This window comes from Protopterus annectens, chromosome 10.part0, assembly GCF_019279795.1.
Source record: "Protopterus annectens isolate FY-2018-M chromosome 10.part0, PAN1.0, whole genome shotgun sequence".
Lineage (NCBI taxonomy): Eukaryota > Metazoa > Chordata > Ceratodontiformes > Protopteridae > Protopterus > Protopterus annectens.
Window position 1 is genome coordinate 1,652,579,301 of NC_056744.1, and position 23,196 is coordinate 1,652,602,496.

The following is a 23,196-nucleotide window of genomic DNA, read 5'->3' on the forward strand; positions in this document are numbered from 1 at the left end:
GATTCTGTTTTGCTAAGTAATGATATGTGGGAAGACACTACACAAATAATAAAACAACAAAAAAAGAAACTGGAAGCTCTTAATTATGGATAGTAAGATACTGTCAGTGAAAATGTTTTAGTCCTTTTAGTTTTATATACAGGTCAGTCATATTTTTATCACCCAGAGGAGAAGTTGAGGATAATAGTAAAGGGGTGAAGAAATTTATTTGGGAGTGGAAGAGGACAAGAGTTAATTGGGATAAGTTAATCCATCCCATAGGATTACCTGATTTGAACAGATAATTTATAGCTGCACTTTTAAGGCTCAAATACATAACAGAAGCAGAAGGTTATAAATCAAAGTGGAAAGGGACATTGATGTAATGGGGAGGGGTTGTGAAATAAGGAGGGTGTAGGATTTTGGGTGCAGATCCTTCAGACAAATAGCAACAACCATACAGAATATTATATTCAATAAGCAGCAGAAAATATTTTAAGAACACACAGGGGATTGTAATGTGTGTGTGTGTGTGTGTGTGCATGTGTGCACACATGTGTGTGTGTGTGTGTGTGTGTGTGTGTGTGTGTGTGTGTGTGTGCGTGTGTGTGTAAAGCATCCTGGTAGCCCTCGTGTTTCCCAATTTGACACTTCACACCTTTTTGTCCATTTCTATTGTGGTGATTTTACACAAGGCTATCTGAGAATGGAGTGTATGCTAACACATACACACATTATACATAAAGTCAGTCTCCATCAGAAAATGTTTTCAGCTTTCTTTGTAGCTGATGCTGGTTACTCCCTTGAAGCCTGGCTGATGAACTCTGAGAATAACTCTGAATTCAGTACTGCGGTGAATTTCAGCATCGCTCATGCACAAACATGAATCATCCTCAGGAAAGGTGTTGGTGTGTACAGCTATGCATATCTCGCAATTAATAAAATTGCCTGGGTAAGTGTCACACTCATGTTACCACTAATGCCAGTCCTACTCCTGGGTGGAGAAGACACTTAGCCCCTGCCATTTCTACATGCCCACCACTACTTCTATCTGTAATACATAACCTAGAAAATAACAATAACCACTGTACAGAGTGCTCCAAAGGCTCCCTTGTGACAATCAGGACAGGGTTTTATGCAGCCATTTCATTGGTGTGCAGCCTTGTCTTCAGTGGTGATGATAATTTACTGCACTCCCAATGTACCTTTGGAATCAAATCCACATTGCACTTACTTGAAGGTGCACCTAGTAGTGCAAGAACTGGGTATGTGGTACATTGCCGTATGCTGCTAACCTGCTCTGTCATACACCTAAACAGGAAGAAAGGAACACCAACATCTGTGCCCCTGCTGGAAAAGAACCCTGTTTCATCCCCTCTACCCAGAGATCCCAGGATCTCTTCCATGTCTGGCAGTTTGGTTGACCTTCAAATCCATCTTCTGTTTGTCTCTCCTTTACCATTTGCTGTGCTTCCTGCTAGGAAGTGTAACATATTGGTCAAGTCACAATAAACTTGTTTTTGTGCCCAGCAGCCATTTTTATATTTAATAGAGCAAATTGCCTCATGTGATTCCATAATTGCTACTCTCTGCTCTGTCTACCCAACATCAGAAAGTCATATACCATGTCTGTTTTGTTTTCAGAGTCACTGACTGGGTAGGAGAGTATTACAGAGAGTTTGTTATAAAAATGAGGTTGCATGCACCTAGAGAAGAGACATGGAGAATATGAGCAGAGAAACAATTTGTAATAAATGCAAGGTACAGAGATTGCTTACAGCTAGCAATGAGGACATGGGAATATAAGCTCAGAGAAGAGATTGTAAAAATTTAGTTAAAATAGAGGATTATGATTGGGTTGCAGATTCTAATCCATTTATGTGAGACATGGATGCTAAAAAATTAACCTCAAGAAAGAAGAAAGCAAATCTTGGGAGGTGAATCTTCGCATCCATATTCTGAATGTATAGTAAGAGTTATGATCAGACAGACCGAGTCCTAATTCTTTATGGTACATGGAGCTCTATTGGCTCCATGTTCTATGACTTATAGAAAAATTATAGAAGACTACAGCTTAACAGCAGTGAGTGGTTCTTAACAAAAATTTGGTAAACACCTTTCTGATATCTGAAAGTTGCTTTACAAGTCTGGATTTTTTCCCAAATTCAGAGTGCAGTTGCAGCACTCCATGCACTACAATGTTATTACATATAGTGACTGGAAAGGGAGAATATAGGGGTACAGAAAATTTGTTATAATCTCCGTTAATAAGGATATATGCAGCTCATCACTAGGGAGGGAGAATATGAGAACACAGATAATTTGTTATAAATTCATTTAAAGAGATTACATATAGCTAGATACTGTGAAGGGAACATTATGAACACAGAGATGGTTTGTTTTAAAGTCAGTTGAAGATATTATGTACAGCTAGTGACTAGGACAAGAGTATGAGAACACAAAGGAGTTGGAATAAAGACTGTTAAAGCGGTTACTTACAGCTAGTCACTGAGGAGGGAGAATATGATCAGTGAGAGGATTTGTTATAAAGCCAGATAAAGAGGTTACTTACAGCTAGTCACTGAGGAGGGAGAATATGATCAGTGAGAGGATTTGTTATAAAGCCAGATAAAGAGGTTATTTACAGCTAGTCACTGAGGAGGGAGAATATGATTAGTGAGAGGATTTGTTATAAAGCCAGATAAAGAGGTTACTTACAGCTAGTCACTGAGGAGGGAGAATATGATCAGTGAGAGGATTTGTTATAAAGCCAGGTAAAGAGGTTACTTACAGCTAGTCACTGAGGAGGGAGAATATGATCAGTGAGAGGATTTGTTATAAAGCCAGATAGAGGTTACTTACAGCTAGTCACTGAGGAGGGAGAATATGATCAGTGAGAGGATTTGTTATAAAGCCAGATAAAGAGGTTACTTACAGCTAGTCACTGAGGAGGGAGAATATGATCAGAGAGAGGATTTGTTATAAAGCCAGATAAAGAGGTTACTTACAGCTAGTCACTGAGGAGGGAGAATATGATCAGAGAGAGGATTTGTTATAAAGCCAGATAAAGAGGTTACTTACAGCTAGTCACTGAGGAGGGAGAATATTATCACTGAGAGGATTTGTTATAAAGCCAGATAAAGCGGTTACTTACAGCTAGTCACTGAGGAGGGAGAATATGATCAGAGAAAGGGTTTGTTATAAAGCCAGATAAAGCGGTTACTTACAGCTAGTCACTGAGGAGGGATAATGTGATCATTGAGAGGATTTGTTATAAAGCCAGATAAAGAGGTTACTTACAGCTAGTCACTGAGGAGGGAGAATATGATCAGTGAGAGGATTTGTTATAAAGCCAGATAAAGAGGTTACTTACAGCTAGTCACTGAGGAGGGAGAATATGATCAGTGAGAGGATTTGTTATAAAGCCAGATAAAGAGGTTATGTGCAGCTAGTCACTGAGGAGGGAGAATATGATCAGAGAGAGGATTTGTTATAAAGCCAGATAAAGAGGTTACTTACAGCTAGTCACTGAGGAGGGAGAATATTATCACTGAGAGGATTTGTTATAAAGCCAGATAAAGCGGTTACTTACAGCTAGTCACTGAGGAGGGAGAATATGATCAGAGAAAGGGTTTGTTATAAAGCCAGATAAAGAGGTTACTTACAGCTAGTCACTGAGGAGGGAGAATATGATCAGTGAAAGGATATGTTATAAAGCCAGATAAAGAGGTTACTTACAGCTAGTCACTGAGGAGGGAGAATATGATCAGAGAGAGGATTTGTTATAAAGCCAGATAGAGGTTACTTACAGCTAGTCACTGAGGAGGGAGAATATGATCAGTGTGAGGATTTGTTATAAAGCCAGATAAAGAGGTTACTTACAGCTAGTCACTGAGGAGGGAGAATATGATTAGTGAGAGGATTTGTTATAAAGCCAGATAAAGAGGTTACTTACAGCTAGTCACTGAGGAGGGAGAATATGATCAGAGAGAATTTGTTATAAAGCCAGATAAAGAGGTTACTTACAGCTAAAACAAAAGTGTCCGCACGAGCCAGGAGTTCAAGTAATGGAACGCACTTTATTTCAACAAATAACAGCGTTTTCGCTTCCGATACAACAGAAGCTTCATCAGCAGTAACAGGGCGCCAACCCACATGATTTAAAAACTTCTAGGTGACGTATAATTGATGTCACTACTAATTAAAAGTTCAACTCAATTTAAAACAACCGTGTCTTAATAAGACATGTGTATTTAAAACATGTATAAAAATATATGTAAAATATGTATAATACAATACATTAACACAAGTAAGTAAACGTTTTTAACCTACTGCCTGGTTAGATAATATAAAAATGTAAGAAAAAAACATTATAGAGGCACCAAGTAATGTAAATATTTTTTCTACACCACTTCAATCAAAAGTGAAGGGGTTTATCTTAAAACAAGAAAAATGAGCCACAATATTTGAAGACTTGCTGTTAGGTACTATTCAACACCAATCCACCATTGGTTTAATAATTAACTACGTTGATCATTACCTAAGATAGCTCCTATATTTTAAAATTGAAGCTATATTGCAGCTATCATTAAGCCCAGGATAAGAGAAGGCATCTAACTGAAGTTGCCACTCCAATTCGCGTGTCTCCAAAATAAGGGATTGCGGTCCGCCTCTGATGTTAAATTTGATGTTATCTATGCCCATGAATTTAAAACTATGGCCACAATTACTCAAGATGTGTTTAGAGAGGGCATTATCGCTCCTCTTATTCTTAATGGCATAGATGTGTTGGTAAATACGGTCCCTGAATCGTCGGTCGGTCTTACCAACATAAAATGCATGACAGCATTCACAAAAAGCCACATAAACAATGGATTTGGTGTTGCAATTTATTTTGTGGTTAATTACGTATTTCCTTTCACCAATGGAGAAGGAATTTCCCACTCGTAAATAGGAACACCAATTACAGCAGCCACAACTAGAAGTCCCTTTTTGTCTAACCATAAAGTCGGTTAGTTTGTTATGTTGTAGTAAGTCCTTAAGGTTGTTGCCTCTTTTAAATGTGAATAAGGGTGTTGTGCCTAACTTTTCATGTAATCCGGAATTTGTGATAAAATACCAGTTTTTACGGATGACAGAGCACAGGGACCCAGAATTAATATTAAAAGGGGAAATAAAGCCAATGGAGAAATTTTTATTTATATTTTTATCAATGTTGATTACTGCTGATAAAGCTTCTGTTGTATCGGAAGCGAAAACGCTGTTATTTGTTGAAATAAAGTGCGTTCCATTACTTGAACTCCTGGCTCATGCGGACACTTTTGTTTTGTTTTAATAGTTTTCTGTTTTCTTTTTTCTTGAGTTGGTATGTCTTTTAGTGTTAATGCGATGCCACCACAGCAGGAAACGGAACGGAACCAGCGTTGTTTAAGTAATCCAAGTTTATTGAAGTAAAACAAGCAGAACATCAAATGTTGGGTAAAAAATTGATGCCAAAAAATCTATATAAAATTCTATCTTTCATCTTGAAAAAGCCCGGGAGAGCCCGGGCGAAAGCGCTTGACTTACTGGATTACTACTGTGTTCACATTGTTGCTTAGTGAAAGATAGAATTTTATATAGATTTTTTGGCATCAATTTTTTACCCAACATTTGATGTTCTGCTTGTTTTACTTCAATAAACTTGGATTACTTAAACAACGCTGGTTCCGTTCCGTTTCCTGCTGTGGTGGCATCGCATTAACCTGAAGGTTGTCCTGCATTGTTCTTGGTTGCTTACATGTCTTTTAGTGTACCGTCGAGCCCGGGTTCACCTAATATTTTTGGCACTAATAGTGCAAACAACTCTCGTGAACAACCTAACATGCAAGCGCTAATGGTAGCGCTTTCTCAAAGATTAGATGTCATTAACTCCCGGTTGGATTCTATTGAAAGAAACAGCGTTAGTCAAGGGCAGACTAACACTCTACAAATGACGGACAGCAACATTAAACTACCAGGAGCTAGTAGCACTGATATTCCAGCTGGGCAGGTATTACGTTCGACTCTGCCTGCTTCTACTACTTCAACAGGGGCAGTGAACTTGTTTCCTGGTGAGGTACATAACATCGGGCGGTTGCCCAATTTTGCTAATACTGAAAACATTAGCAACGATCGTAATGTTGGTGCCAATGGAGGCTCTCAAAATAATTTTACACACCACCCGATTATCCACCAAGGGGCTGGAGCAGCTGATCCACTTATTGGAGTGCCTTCTATGGCCAAATGGGCTAAGAACTTAAACCATTTCGCTTTTGGCGGACCTACAGGGTCGGGTACACCGGTGGCAGACTCTCCTAGTCAAGGTAATTCTTTTGACATTATAACTATGAATTTGAAAGCCTTGGACTCAAAATTACTTACCATTAAGAAACTTCAATTGGAAGTTTCCTATTTTCAACAGTGCTTGACTGAAGGGATTATACCTAAGGGACTGCGCAGTTCCTTTACACCTACAGGTTTATTCACTGACAACACATTTATTTCTGAGCTAGAGACATTGTTTAATAAACAAGGGGCAGAATTGTTAGAACTTATGATTAAGAACTATTTGAAACAAATTAATGTTTTATTGGATGAAGCTTCAACGCTAGATGCCAACATCAAATCTGACGGGAATTTTTTTAGGTATAAATTTGATTACCAACGGTCATTTACTAGCATTGATTCTTTGTTAGTTAAGTTGAAAGCTAACAAATTCAAAAAGCTAGTGAGAGACAGAAATGCCTACCAAACTAAGACTGCCTATTTAAACTTGGTTAAAAGGGTTAATAGATCTAGCAAACATATGGAGAATAACCCTCAAGCCTTGGAAAATATTAATGTGAATGGGGAGGGGGTTGCACAACCCCTTACTGACGGAGGCCCTAGTAGTGAAGGAGGAGAAGTAACCAACGAGCAAGGGCCGAGGAGAAGTAACAGAATTAAATCTTTTAGTAAAAAAGACAACAACAACCACCAGAAGCCTTTTTTAGGCAAGAAAGGCAATCGATATCAGAGGAACAGGAACTGGAATTAACTGAAATTAATGTTAACCGAACAGATGGCACACCTGAGGTTAAGCAAACCCCGACAGTATTATCTAATTTGAAGGGAGACTTTTTTGTTTATAACTTTTCTGATATTATTGTTGATGAAGTATTGATAGAATTGTTGGCTAAAGGTCTGAACTTTGTTCCTGATCATAAATTCAGGCTAGCCAAAACCTTATTAGACTTAAAATTGTTTGTTCGTAAACTCAATTTAAATATCTTCTTCAACAATTCTTTAACCAGTGACATGTCCCACCTAAAACTGGCTAGCTCCTTCAACCCCCCTCTACATCCATGCCTTTTCACTTTTGAGAAGGCCTGTGAATTGGATTTCAGACATTTATCCACAACAGAAAGGGGAGGAGGGACTATTAAAAACATCTCTCCCGATCAGATTTTGGCTTTAGACAAAATATGCAACATGACAGTCAGAGTTATCAAGCCAGATAAGGGAGGGGGTCTAGTTATATTTGACAAGGCGGAATATTCCACTAGAATGCAGCAAGTATTAGACTCACCAGCTTATGAAGGCTCTTCGTTAAATGAATTAACAAGCACCTATAATAGAATTAAGGGTTATTTTAGGGACTTGTACCTGGAGGGTAGGATCAGTATTGACCTTTATAACTTCATTGATGTTTCCTACCCCAAGGTTCCCATTATGTTTGGGATCCCTAAAATCCACAAGAGCCTCACTGATCCACCTATGCGTGCCCTAGTGGATGGAAGATGTTCCATTACACACCCATGTGCCCGCCTTATCGATAGTATTATTGGAAAATACTTAACTATTCCCCAAATCTGCAAAGATTCATGGTCCTTTTTGAGCTTATTTAATGATACTCAATTTGACAGTAGCCTCAATTTTTTGACCATTGATGTGGTTGATCTCTATACATCAATACCACACGAAGAGGCTACCGAATGGATTGAGCTTATGCTCAAAGACTGTGGGGCATGTAACAATGACATTTTCTTGGTTACGGTGTTACTTGATATAGTTTTGTCTTCAAACTTTTTTATGTTTGAAGGAAATTACTACCTACAAAAGAAAGGTATAGCGATGGGCTCCCCATGTGGCAGCAGTGTAGCCAACATGTTTGTTGCCTATTGGGAGAGAAAATATCTTTTTAACCATCCCATCTTTGTAGAGCACTCTAAAATCTATACCCGCTTTCTTGATGATGTATTTGTGTTGTTTAAAGGGAGTGAAGATGATGCTTTGAACCTACTAGCACATATGAATTCCTCAACACAATTTTTAAAATTCACACATCATTTTTCATCAAATGAGATTGACTATCTTGACGTTCATCTAAGTAAAGACACCATTAACCATAGATTTTGCTCCTCCATTTTTAGGAAAGCAACGTATTGCAACTCGTTTTTGCACTTTACAAGTTGCCATCCTTGGAGGCAAAAGCGCTCCATTGTTAAGGGCCAACTAGTTAGGGCTGCCCGCATGTGCAGCACGGAGGATGCCTTTGATAAGGAATGTTCATTGTTGTTTGATATGTTCTGAAATCGTGGGTATCCAGCAGACTTTATTTCTGACTTAATTCGTGAGGTATCCTCTAAACGACTGAATGGCACTTATGTACCTTTGTTGTCATCCATCGAACATCAATCCCCTTTTGTGAATTGCACTGCATTAACTTGATGGGGAGGGAAACGTCACCAACTACAAACAGTGAAGTGGCCCTTAACATTGATAAAAATATAAATAAAAATTTCTCCATTGGCTTTATTTCCCCTTTTAATATTAATTCTGGGTCCCTGTGCTCTGTCATCCGTAAAAACTGGTATTTTATCACAAATTCCGGATTACATGAAAAGTTAGGCACAACACCCTTATTCACATTTAAAAGAGGCAACAACCTTAAGGACTTACTACAACGTAACAAACTAACCGACTTTATGGTTAGACAAAAAGGGACTTCTAGTTGTGGCTGCTGTAATTGGTGTTCCTATTTACGAGTGGGAAATTCCTTCTCCATTGGTGAAAGGAAATACGTAATTAACCACAAAATAAATTGCAACACCAAATCCATTGTTTATGTGGCTTTTTGTGAATGCTGTCATGCATTTTATGTTGGTAAGACCGACCGACAATTCAGGGACCGTATTTACCAACACATCTATGCCATTAAGAATAAGAGGAGCAATAATGCCCTCTCTAAACACATCTTGAGTAATTGTGGCCATAGTTTTAAATTCATGGGCATAGATAACATCAAATTTGACATCAGAGGCGGACCGCAATCCCTTATTTTGGAGACACGCAAATTGGAGTGGCAACTTCAGTTAGATGCCTTCTCTTATCCTGGGCTTAATGATAGCTGCAATATAGCTTCAATTTTAAAATATAGGAGCTATCTTAGGTAATGATCAACGTAGTTAATTATTAAACCAATGGTGGATTGGTGTTGAATAGTACCTAACAGCAAGTCTTCAAATATTGTGGCTCATTTTTCTTGTTTTAAGATAAACCCCTTCACTTTTGATTGAAGTGGTGTAGAAAAAATATTTACATTACTTGGTGCCTCTATAATGTTTTTTTCTTACATTTTTATATTATCTAACCAGGCAGTAGGTTAAAAACGTTTACTTACTTGTGTTAATGTATTGTACTATACATATTTTACATATATTTTTATACATGTTTTAAATACACATGTCTTATTAAGACACGGTTGTTTTAAATTGAGTTGAACTTTTAATTAGTAGTGACATCAATTATACGTCACCTAGAAGTTTTTAAATCATGTGGGTTGGCGCCCTGTTACTGCTGATGAAGCTTCTGTTGTATCGGAAGCGAAAACGCTGTTATTTGTTGAAATAAAGTGCGTTCCATTACTTGAAATCCTGGCTTGTGCGGACACTTTTGTTTTGTTTTAATAGTTTTCAGTTTTCTTTTTTCTTGAGGTTACTTACAGCTAGTCACTGAGGAGGGAGAATATGATCAGTGAGAGGATTTGTTATAAAGTCTGTTAAAGAAGGTACTTACAGCTGCTGGCTGGGGAGGAAGAACTGTGTGGTAGAAAATAAATTAGTCATAAAAAGGGGAAAAAAGCATCAGAGACCAAAACGTAAGCATATGTCTGTTTAAAATGATTAGCATGGGAACTTGGGTGTCATTCAGGTGGAGAAGAGTGAAAAGGAAGCTGTAATGTGAAAACAGGGCACATGACAGTACTGTAGTGTTGTGAGATAGTACTTAAACTTCTTGTTTACATATTTCAGGTACGGGCAATAATGCCCTTCTAGCCTGTCAATATACTAGAACAGTCATCCTCATAATAACTGTCCAAAGTGTTCTTAAATATCTGAACTAGTGCTTGCTTTAATATAATTTGGTAGTCTGTTCCATGCATCAGCTTGTCCCTCAGAGAACTGATCAGTACATCTGTCATTCCTATATAATGTCGTACACAGATTGTCCAATGATTCACTACTTCTCTCTGATAACCCTAAGCAATGCTTGAGGCAGTTGTTTCTAAATGCCCAGCATACTTGAATAAGGTGTCCTCTTAAGTATCTGTATGAGGCACTGTACAAATTCAGATATTTAGTCTTGCATAGTAACTTAAACTTTCACACCCGTGGATCCCTTTGTTATATTTCACATCAGTGGATCCCTTTGGTATATTTCACATCCGTGGATCCCTTTGGTATATTTCTGCTGCACTCTTCAGTTTACTCATGCTTGCTTTGTTGTTATTACTCCACACTCTGTTTTTAAATTACATTAGACAGAAACTAATGATTTCAGCATTTCTAATTCCCTAAACTGTATCAATCTTTTTTATACAGCGTATAGTTTTAGAACTGTCATTAATCAATAAGGTGCATCTCTCCATATACCCAGGTTCTAAAATGAATCCAGTTTCATTCATTGTATGCTGTATTACATATTCACCCTCCAAACTATGTCTCTCAAGTCTCATATGCTTAGTTTCTGACATATTTATCAGCATGTTATTTTTCTTTGACCAAATATTTACTTTAGTCAAATTTTGTGCACACATGTGCCCATTATGTCTTTGTCTTTCGGCTTTTCCCGGTTAGGGGTAGCCACAGCGGAACTCTGGTCCGCTAATGATTGGCAGTAGATTTTTACGTGCTGGCTTGCCGGGCCTAATGCACAACCTTCAACGAAGGAACGCCCATTCACGCATAACAAATGTAATTAGTTTTCCCGGTTTACCGACTGTAGAACAACTCAAATGAAAAAGATAGATTTGACAGATATAACCTAAACAGGTTTGGGTCGAGGACAGAACCCTGTAGGACACTCTTGACTGTAACACTAATTTGATCTGTCCAATAGCTGTATGATAACTGCCTTGTCCTATTTTTAATCCATGAAGCTACCCATCTTATCAAGATTATGTTAATGCCTAAAATTGCAGGTAGTATTTTAAGAACCAAACCAGCATGAGAATGGAGAAAAGAGATTTTCGATACGGTTGATTGTGGGCAGGGATACAGGTAATAGGCAAGAGGGGGTTGGAATTTATTGGTGAAAACTGGCAAAGAAACCAAGGTATTGGAGGAAATAACTTGAAAGGAAAGGTAATAGAATGGGAAGAGGCCAAGAATTTATTTGGATTGCAGTTAGAGATTGCCTTCCATATCCAGGATTGATATCGGAGTATAGGCAAAGAGAAAGAAAGAGGGGGTCCTAAATGAAAGACCAGCACTGGTAGAGTTTTTAATAGAATGTAGAACAGAAGCTGCCATTAAAAAAGGAATAATTAGTAAAGCATATAAAATATTGCGTGATAATTATAAGAATCAATCAGAGGAGCTTACTAAGGATTGGGAAGAAAGACTGGATAAGCAATCTACAAAGAGACAATGGGGAGATACATGTATATCTCCCAAATATGCAACAAAGTCTAGAAGGTTTAGGATCTTTGCCTGGAAGTGTTTACATAGGTAGTTTTATACCCGAAGTAGACTCCCAAGAATTTTTCCTCAGGTGGATAGCAAATGTTGGAGGTGTGACGGGCAAGAAAGAGGTAGCTAGGAACATGTTTTTGGAAGTGAGATGAGCTGCCAGACTTTTGGGATTCCCTGCAGACCACACTGTCGGGGATGCTGTGTGAGCAGATTGGACTGACTGGGGAGATTATTCTTTTTCAGTTATGCTACAGAACTGGAATTGCTTAGATGTAGTAAAGCCTTGCATGAGTCTAATACTGGTGGCTGTCAAAAAAGCAATTACTAGAAAACTAAATCAAAGTCTTGACCAACTTTACTGGAAGTAGTGAATATAGTAAAAGTATAAAACAACTGGAAGGTGGATATTTAGAAAAGGGAAGGAGCAAACTACATAGGAAAAAAATGGGAATTGTGGAACAATATAGACAGAGCAGGAACAAGGTTTAAGATCCAGGATTTGAATGAGCCATGTACTGCTTAACTAACAATGACAGGATGCTTTTTAAGTGATGTATAATGTTCACAACTACAGTTGTTTCAATGGTGTCTGTGATGTAAATTGTTTGTAATTAAAGTGATATTTTGTATGTTTTTCATTTATATACATGTAAGATCGCCTTTGTCATATGTGTAAATTTAATAAAGAAGTTTGAAAAAAAAAAGATTACACTAATGCCTAGTTTCTATAATGTATTGATCAGGGTTTTGTGAATGACCCTATCAAAGGATAAGGATAAAGAGAAGTGTACATACATCCCATTACAAATTTTCATTTACAGCTCTCATTGTTATAATGGAACATCATGTTACAGGTACTTATAGCTCTCATTGTTATTATGGAACATCATGTTACAGGTACTTATAGCTCTCATTGTTATTATGGAACATCATGTTACAGGTACTTATAGCTCTCATTGTTATTATGGAACATCATGTTACAGGTACTTATAGCTCTCATTGTTATTATGGAACACCATGTTACAGGTACTTATAGCTGTCATTGTTATAATGGAACATCATGTTACAGGTACTTATAGCTCTCATTGTTATTATGGAACATCATGTTACAGGTACTTATAGCTCTCATTGTTATTATGGAACATCATGTTACAGGTACTTATAGCTCTCATTGTTATTATGGAACATCATGTTACAGGTACTTATAGCTCTCATTGTTGTTATGGAACATCATGTTACAGGTACTTATAGCTCTCATTGTTATAATGGAACATCATGTTACAGGTACTTATAGCTCTCATTGTTATAATGGAACATCATGTTACAGGTACTTATAGCTCTCATTGTTATTGTTGAACATCATGTTACAGGTACTTATAGCTCTCATTGTTATTATGCAACATCCTGTTACAGGTACTTATAGCTCTCATTGTTATAATGGAACATCATGTGACAGGTACTTATAGCTCTCATTGTTATAATGGAACATCATGTTACAGGTACTTATAGCTCTCATTGTTATAATGGAACATCATGTTACAGGTACTTATAGCTCTCATTGTTATCATGGAACATCATGTTACAGGTACTTATAGCTCTCATTGTTATTATGGAACATCATGTTACAGGTACTTATAGCTCTCATTGTTGTTATGGAACATCATGTTACAGGTACTTATAGCTCTCATTGTTATAATGGAACATCATGTTACAGGTACTTATAGCTCTCATTGTTGTAATGGAACATCATGTTACAGGTACTTATAGCTCTCATTGTTATAATGGAACATCATGTTACAGGTACTTATAGCTCTCATTGTTATAATGGAACATCATGTTACAGGTACTTATAGCTCTCATTGTTATAATGGAACATCATGTTACAGGTACTTATAGCTCCCATTGTTATTATGGAACATCATGTTACAGGTACTTATAGCTCTCATTGTTATTATGGAACATCCTGTTACAGGTACTTATAGCTCTCATTGTTATTATGGAACATCATGTTACAGGTACTTATAGCTCTCATTGTTATTATAGAACATCCTGTTACAGGTACTTATAGCTCTCATTGTTATTGTCAAACATCATGTTACAGGTACTTATAGCTCTCATTGTTATTATGGAACATCATGTTACAGGTACTTATAGCTGTCACTGTTATTATGGAACATCCTGTAACAGGTACTTATAGCTTTCATTGTTATTATGGAACATCATGTTGCAGGTACTTACAGCTCTCATTGTTATTATAGAACATCATGTTACAGGTACTTATAGCTCTCGTTGTTATGGAACATCATGTTACAGGTACTTATAGCTCTCATTGTTATTATGGAACATCATGTTACAGGTACTTCATTGTTATTACAGAACATCATGTTACAGGTATTTATAGCTCTCGTTGTTATGGAACATCATGTTACAGGTACTTATAGCTCTCGTTGTTATTGTCAAACGTCATGTTACAGCTACTTATAGCTCTCACTGTTGTTATGGAACATCATGTTACAGGTACTTATACCTCTCATTTTTATTATAGAACATCATGTTACAGGTACTTACAGCTCTCGTTGTTATAATGGAGCATCATGTTACAGGTACTTATAGCTCTCATTGTTATTGTCGAACATCATGTTACAGATACTTATAGCTCTTATTGTTATTATCGAGCATCATGTTACAGGTACTTATAGCTCTCGTTGTTATGGAACATCATGTTACAGGTACTTACAGCTCTCATTGTTATTATGGAACATCATGTTACAGGTACTTATTGCTCTCGTTGTTATGGAACATCATGTTACAGGTACTTATAGCTCTCATTGTTATTATGGAACATCGTGTTACAGGTACTTATAGCTCTCATTGTTATTATGGAACATCATGTTACAGGTACTTATAGCTCTCATTGTTGTTATGGAACATCATCTTACAGGTACTTATAACTCTCGTTGTTATGGAACATCATGTTACAGGTACTTATAGCTCTCATTGTTATTATGAAACATCATGTTACAGGTACGTATAGCTCTCATTGTTGTCAAACATCATGTTACAGGTACTTATAGCTCTCGTTGTTATGGAACATCATGTTACAGGTACTTATAGCTCTCATTGTTATTATGGAACATCATGTTACAGGTACTTACAGCTCTCATTGTTATAATGGAACATCATGTTACAGGTACTTACAGCTCTCATTGTTATTATGGAACATCATGTTACAGGTACTTATAGCTCTCATTGTTATTATGTAACATCATGTTACAGGTACTTATAGCTCTCGTTGTTATGGAACATCATGTTACAGGTACTTATAGCTCTCATTGTTATTATGGAACATCATGTTACAGGTACTTATAGCTCTCATTGTTATTACAGAACATCATGTTACAGGTACTTATAGCTCTCATTGTTATTATGGAACATCATGTTACAGGTACTTACAGCTCTCATTGTTATTATGGAACATCATGTTACAGGTACTTATAGCTCTCATTGTTATTATGGAACATCATGTTACAGGTACTTATAGCTCTCGTTGTTATGGAACATCATGTTACAGGTACTTATAGCTCTCATTGTTATTACAGAACACCATGTTACAGGTACTTATAGCTCTCGTTGTTATGGAACATCATGTTACAGGTACTTATAGCTCTCGTTGTTATTGTCAAACATCATGTTACACGTACTTATAGCTCTCATTGTTATTATGGAACAGCATGTTACAGGTACTTATAGCTCTCATTGTTATTATGGAACATCATGTTACAGGTACTTATAGCTCTCATTGTTATTATGGAACATCATGTTACAGGTTCTTATAGCTGTCATATTATGGAACATTATGTTACAGGTACTTATAGCTGTTTTTCAATATATCCATGCTGATGTATGGTTTCAAGTCATAACTTTCAAATTCTCACAATAATTTGTCAAAATAACCTTTTCCACAACAAGAAAGTGCAGTTATGGGTCTGTGTCTCTGGGTTTGTCCTGTTCTCTTTCTCTTAAGGATGGATTTAACAAGTGAATGTCTCCAGTCTTGAGGAATGTCTCCATACTTAAATGACCTAGTGAACTGCAGATGTAATGGCAGTATAAAAGTTCATATCGAAGTGTTCTAAGGTTAGTATTGCTAATTTCTTCTTCGTTTGCTTTGCTTACATCCAGTTTGCTAAGTACTTTTCCAACATAATCTAATTTAATTTCAGTATGTGAAGTTACCTGGATTTTACCAGGATAAATTATCTCCCGATTTCTGGAGCTAAACTGTTTTACAGAAGAGTTTGTAAGTCATCTATTCTCTGTTGTGTATGGAATAAAGTTTAGGCTTTTTGCACAGTTTATCAATTTTTGTATATTTACTACTCCTACCACATCTTGTATATCTATAAAATGGTTTCCTCTTATGTTCATTATCTTTATTTTCTTCCAATTTTTTCTGATCTTGTGTCTCACGGTTTACTATCAAAGTTCTGATAAACTCTTGTGTGAGTAATGACTTACTCGAACTGAAGGGACGTAAATGACATTGTTTCTCCACATCAACAAACGTGGTAATGTCTATAAGTCGAATTCGACATTATGGACATAACCCAACCTACCTTGCCATCTGGAGATGTCCTGCAAATGTTTTGCAGGGGGGCAAGCCCCCCTCCCCCCCTGCTAATTATATATTCCAACTCCGAGATCACACTACAGCGAGGAAAAGGTTAATTTTCCGAAGCCCCACTGTAGTGCGATCTCCAATCCAGTTGTAAACGTCGATGCTCAAAACCATGAATGCCAGCTACATCTCAATGTTTTGGAGGCAACAAAAATTGAAATTGGGATTTTCAACTTTTGCACCTGTACCCTTGACCATCTGAAATGATGGTAAACTAACTTTCCAACATTTGATAGTAAACCTCTCACACTGTTTTTAATTTATCTCTTCAGTTTGTGTATTCATTTTTCAGTTTCAGTTGTACTTCAGCCTTGTTTCTGTTTCTTACATTTTTCTCTGTTATTCTAATTAAGTACTTTGTTCTTATGTAAATACCATTTTTCCCCGAAAATAAGACCGAGTCTTATACTTTTCCCCCGCTGAAATACGCATTAGGGCTTCTTATCAGGGGATGCCTTATTTACCCCCCCCCCCCCGTACAACAATGTACGTTTATTCATTTATTCATGTAGAAAAATCAACATTTATTCATGTACACAAATTGACATTTATTCATGTACATAAACTGAAATTTATTTGGTACTTTTCTGTTACTGGGCAACAGTTCTAGGTAACACGTTAACAGTTGTGTGAGAATTTTACATAAACAGTGCAACAAACCTTTCAGCTTCAGAATATCTACACCTTGGCTTTCACAGTACAATATTTCATGCTTAACAGAAACTGCAGAAAAATCTCAATACGTGTGTATTGGAGGAGGGGAATAAAACGGGTGAATAACTGGCACTTTGTGAGTGATGATGCTTTCTTTATTCCTTACCCAAACTGTAAGAGAAGAATGATGGAAAGTCATAAAAATGAAGTCTGGGAACTAGTGGCCTTACTTTGTAATTACCACTTGATAATGAAACGTTACCTTAATACAATGAAGTAAAAAAAAACTGACAAGAGCTTGCTGGCAGCTGAAAGCAGAAGAAATCCATTCTGTTGCCCCAATTATGGAAAAGTTATTCAAATACAGTTGTGTCATCATCTTCTGGAACATTGTCATAAGTATCCAGCCCCCGTATTCCAGCCTGAATTTCGTGCAACTCCATTTCCTGTAGTGCCATTGGCCCCAATCTGTCATGCCTAGCAATAGAGCTCTCCTTAAATGACCACTGCTTGTCCATGTAGCCTGCTCGTAGTGCATTGGCAGCACAGCTGTCATGATTTTATCCCATGAATTCTTCACCCAGGTCATGACCTCTTGCAGGCTAGGCTTTACAAAGTTTCCACGCAGATTTCTCTCCATTCTATTTTCAGTGTAGTCATTGAGTTCCATGCGCAAATGGTCCTTGAATGGCTTGTTTATTGCAATATCAAAAGTCTGGAGATGGGCAGTCATTCCTGCAGGAATCATTATTTGATCTATCCTTCTCTGTACAAGGAAGTTCTTCATGTCTTCTAGCAGACCTCTTTCGTCACCTCGCAAAACAAGTGGCAGCATTACATCGACCCACTTCCTTATAACTGCTTGTGTGCACCAGGCTTTTTCAGTTTCAAGAATGTAAATGCCTGAAACATGTTCAATCTTATCTTTCTTGCCCTTACTAATGATTAGAGGTGGAGTTTTTTTTCCATCTAGATGAATTGCCAAAATGCAGGTAATGTGCACTTTCGTAACCAGTGGAGGAAAGGTATATTGACGAGGCACCCCGCTGATCAATTGTTGTTTGAGATCCTTGGCCCATAAACACTGCAGTTTCATCCATAGCAATCATGTTGGAGAGTTGGTATTTAGAAAAGTCGATGCCATCAACCAAGGACTTGAATACAAGTGCACGTTTAATAACTTCAGTATCTTCCAGCTTGTACAGTGCACGTTTAATAACTTCAGTATCTTCCAGCTTGAACAGTGTTGTCAATGTTCTTAGAGACAGTTCATATCAGTGAAGGAAGCCATCCAGCCAATGTTGTGATGCTTTGAATTCTTCTGGTGATATTTTTAAGTGTGGTGCCATTGCAAGGGCAAATGCTTGAATATCAGCCCAGCGCACAACCAAAGCCTTTGCTCTCCTGTTAGCAATCCATTCACAGATGACTTCTTCCAGCTCAGGAAGTAATGATTGCTGACCTGATCCACACTTGCACTTCTTAGCATTTCCCTCGTATGCCTATGCTGCTCGCCATTTTCAGACCATTCGGGGATGCAATTTCATCTCTTTGCAGAAAGCCATCAGATTCTTTTCCTGGGAGTCCTCCATGATTCCTTTCTTGTACTCGACGGAATAGCTCTTTCTTTTTGCACTCATCTTATCTGGGGGTGGGGGTTAATTGAAGACTTATGAGACAGGAGTGGCAACACAAAATGGCAACAGTTAAGAAGACACAACCACACCCATTCATTATCGAGTGCGCACGTTTTACATGCATTGTCTGTACTTTGACCAATCAAAGTACACTTGCCAGTGTTTATGGGCCAAGGATCTCAACCGTCAAGTGTGAGTGAGGATTAGAGTTACAGTAAGAATCGTGGAGGACTCCCGGGGAAAGAATCTTATGACTGTCTGCAAAGAGAAGAAGTTGGGTGTCTGAATGGTCCATAAATGGTGAGCAGAGTACGATAACCTCAGTCAACAGGTGTCAATAATATTATTATTTTGGAATTCAACACGTCTGTCGTTTATTGTTGACAATCTTAACTGGGGCTTATTTTTGGGGTAGGGCTTATATCATGACCACCCTGGAAAACCATGCTAGGCCATACTCTCTGGTTAGGTCTTATTTACGAAGAAATACGGGTGATCCTCCTGACCTTGTGTGCATAGGTCTTTATGCTGTTCTTTTTTTAATTGTTTTACATTCATTTTTTTTTTCAAAATTTGCCTCGGTCCTTCTTCTGTCTCTCCACTGAATGCATCACTCCAGTTAATTTTACGTAGTGATTTAGTTTCCACATACTTTATTAATCTTCCCCACATTGGTTTAGATTTCAGTGTAGCAGAATTTATCTAGCTGTAGTTTCATATGCAGTGATCTTGAGGTTTTAAATGTTAAAGGTGGTAAAATGTGACATGAAGGTAACACTCATCTTTGTAGGAACACAAACAATATCCAATATGTTCTGTTCCCTGTTAGGTTTCTTAACCTTCTGCAGGAATTGTTCCTGAAAATGCCTGGTAAATAATTTCCTCATTAATGTCGTACAATCAATATTATTCCAGTCACTTTCTCAATTTAGGCCACCAGTTATTATAATTCTTCCTTCCTTCCTGTCTTTCATGCAAGAAATGTATGAATTCTGATAGGTCATCAGCATTTAAAGTTTGTAGCCTGTACATGCTAGCAATTGTAATATTTTTCAGAGTTGTCTTTATTTTCATAGTTGCACAGTCTACAGTACTGGTATTGTATGTAGGACGTCTGATAAGAATATATGTGAGTAAATTCTGACTAATGAGGACTCAAACTTGCATAGACTTAGTTTTGTAGTGAAATCAACAGCAGAACAACACCTTATTACAGAAAGAAAACCATTTTAAATGGCCAGAGTACATATATGCTGTGATTAAAATATCCATGTGTTGATCCTAATGCTAATAAATACTGTGTTTTTTAGGTGCCGGAACCACAGAATGCATTGCAGGTTACAGTCAGCAGCTGTCCCGTGGGACACCCCAGTTACTTTACCCAGATAACGTCCAACAGTGTGCTCAGCCTGTGAAAAGCAGTAAGAAGACTGATCTCACTCCTGTACCACTGCTTCAGTCAGTACACAACGGCAAGGCACCCGATTGTGGAGATGGAACACCCATGTTACCTCACCCTACAGAAAGACTACAGCAGTGTGCACAGCCTGTGAAGGCCTGTAAGAAGTCTCATCTCACTCATATGCCACAGGCTCTCTCGGGATGTGACTACAGTAAGAGCCGTAACTACGGTAAGAGCCGTGACTGTAATGCAGGTCGAGGAAAGCACACTGAGAAGAAACTATATAGATGTACAGAATGCAGTAAGGGCTTCACAACGCTTTCAAGCCTCAAACGGCATTACGTCATTCACACAGGCATGAAGCCACATACATGTGCTGTATGCAGTAAGAGCTTCAAACATCTCAACAGTCTTCACTACCATTATGCTGTTCACACAGGAGTGAAGCCATATCAGTGTGCTGAGTGCAGTAAATGCTTTATAAATAAGTCAAATCTAAAATCTCATCAGAACTGTCACATGGGAGAGAAACCTTATAAATGCAATGAATGCAATAAGAGTTTCACACGCCTCAGTGATGTGCGGCGGCATGGAAGAATCCATACAGGAGAGCGCCCGTATAAATGTCTTGAATGCAGTAAATGTTTCTCATCTGTCTCTAACCTTCAGGTGCATAAAGCCATTCACACAGGTGAGCGCCCATACAAATGTGCTGAATGCAGTAAATGCTTCTCACGTCTCTATCTGCTTCAGGTGCATCAAACCGTTCACACAGGAGAGAGACCATATAAATGTGTTGAATGCGGTAAGTGTTTCTCACGTCACTCTCGTCTTAAGCTGCATGAAACCATTCACACGGGAGAGAGACCATATAAATGTGTTGAATGCAGTAAGTGTTTTCGATTAAAGGAGCTTCTAAAAAGACATCAGAACTCTCACACAGGGATAAATGGTGATTTATGCAAAGAAGAAAGCCAGGTTAATCAATACAAAAAAAGCAGCCCCAAAGATATTTGAAGAGAAATACAGCAAAAGCATCCAGATATGGAAAATTTCACAATATAAAAAATAAGATCACAAAGAGGGAATGTAGAACAGAAGATTAGTAAAGTAGAAATTAAAAAATGGTAGTTGAATTTATGGAATACCAAAAAAGTGAAGGATTTAATGTAGAAAGTCTAATACAGGTTATGTCACAGTGTGATGCAATGATGAGAAATGGGGCGAGTGGGAAAGATCTGAAAAGGAAATGTGGACATCAGAAAGAGATTTAATACTGTAAAAATAATACAAAATCACAGTAATAGCACAAGGAGATGAAAAAGTAGTAGTGGCTGGATAGTCTTGTTTACTTTGGTTTGCAGATTTAATATGATGCAATATTTATGCAAAGAAGAAAGCAAAATTAATCAGTACTAAAAGAGCAGGACCAAAGATATTTGAAGAGAAATATAGGCAAAGGCATCTAGAAATGGAAAAAAAATTGAAATACAAAAAAATAAGAAAACAAAGAGGAAAAGTCAAAAGAAATATAAACTGAGGTTATGGATTACCAGCAAAGTGAAGGATTTAGTGTAGAACATTTAACTGTGATAACACAACAGGATAGTGCAATAGACACCCAAGTTAAGGAGAAACCAGTGGGAAAGTAAGCATCTAATCAGTTGACATATGAAGATACTTCTGAGCCTTCAAAAGGAATTCAGTACAAAAGTTCAGTTGAAGTTGCACAACAAGGGAAGGAACAGAAAACTGTAGCAACTCTGATGCAGTCAATGTGGTGGAGTGACGGGCCAGTGAGTTCCCATGTGAAAGCGCAACGGATGACACAGGATGAAACTGAAGAAACTGTGGCACAGGAAGAAGCTCTGCAGCTCTCTGTAGAATGCCTACAGGAAATGGAGAACAAAGAATGTGTCCACAGTTTGGAAGAAAATGATCTAGGAGAAGAGTTGTTTGATTTAATGGAGATGGACAGACACATTAACGTCAATGAAAGAAATAAACTAGAAAAAGTCAATAAAAACCAAAATGTTACAAATTTGATAAAACAAATAAAGTAATTAGGACTTTCATAGAAATTCATGCAATATAACAGACATAAATAGGAAATAGAGAAAACTATAAAGCAGTTAAGACAAGAAGTGTCACTGTTAGGAGTATAGAAGAGGGGACAGATAAAAATACTCAGAGAGATAGGCATGATAAAAGCAATGCATAGTATCAGAATAGATGAGGATCTATTGTGCACTATCACAAATAAACTAAAAATATCAGCACAGGCAGAAAAACTTAGAAGATATGCAGAAAAATATAAAGGAAAAGTACAAAATAAACAATTTATTGATGACCCAAAAAAGTCTTATAGAGAATTGGGAAACAATGCAAAAGGAACAGAAACACCACCAAAAAAGAAGACACATTTTGGAGACGTATCTATGAAGATCCTCTGGAACATGACAAAGATGTTGAAAAAGTAAAAGAAAGACTAGAAGTTCTGGATATGGAATGGGATGAAGTAACAGCCAGACAAATTGAAACAAAGTTAAGAAAATGTCCTAAGTGGAACATCCCAAGCCCACATGCAGTACCTTCTGGCTAAAAGTATCAACATCTTTACACAAAGCTTTAGCCCTGAGTAAGAACTATTTGTATACACAGGCCAAGCAGAACCAACTTGGTTAACAACAGGAAAAATGATAAATCTTCCTTAAGAGTGATCCTGTAGGCCGTTCTAAAAACTGTGGACGATAATTTGCCTTCTGACAATGTACAAACTATACAGTGGAATTGATGCTGACAATGTTTATAGTCATTCAGAGGAAAACTCATTTGTGCAAATAGAACAAAATGGTAAAAGAAAGTCGTATG

The 23,196-nt window shown here is 37.5% G+C and overlaps 1 protein-coding gene across 1 annotated transcript in view; it reads left to right on the forward strand.

The window, feature by feature from the left end:
- LOC122813856 (zinc finger protein 566-like) overlaps positions 1–21,356 on the forward strand; it is a 230,584-nt gene extending 209,228 nt beyond the window's left edge. Inside the window, exon 6 of the mRNA XM_044086395.1 lies at positions 20,234–21,356. Within this exon, the coding sequence (XP_043942330.1) occupies positions 20,234–21,342 (1,109 nt within the window). The 3' untranslated portion in view covers positions 21,343–21,356. The remainder of the gene's footprint in view (positions 1–20,233) is intronic.
- Positions 21,357–23,196: the final 1,840 nt, after the last annotated feature.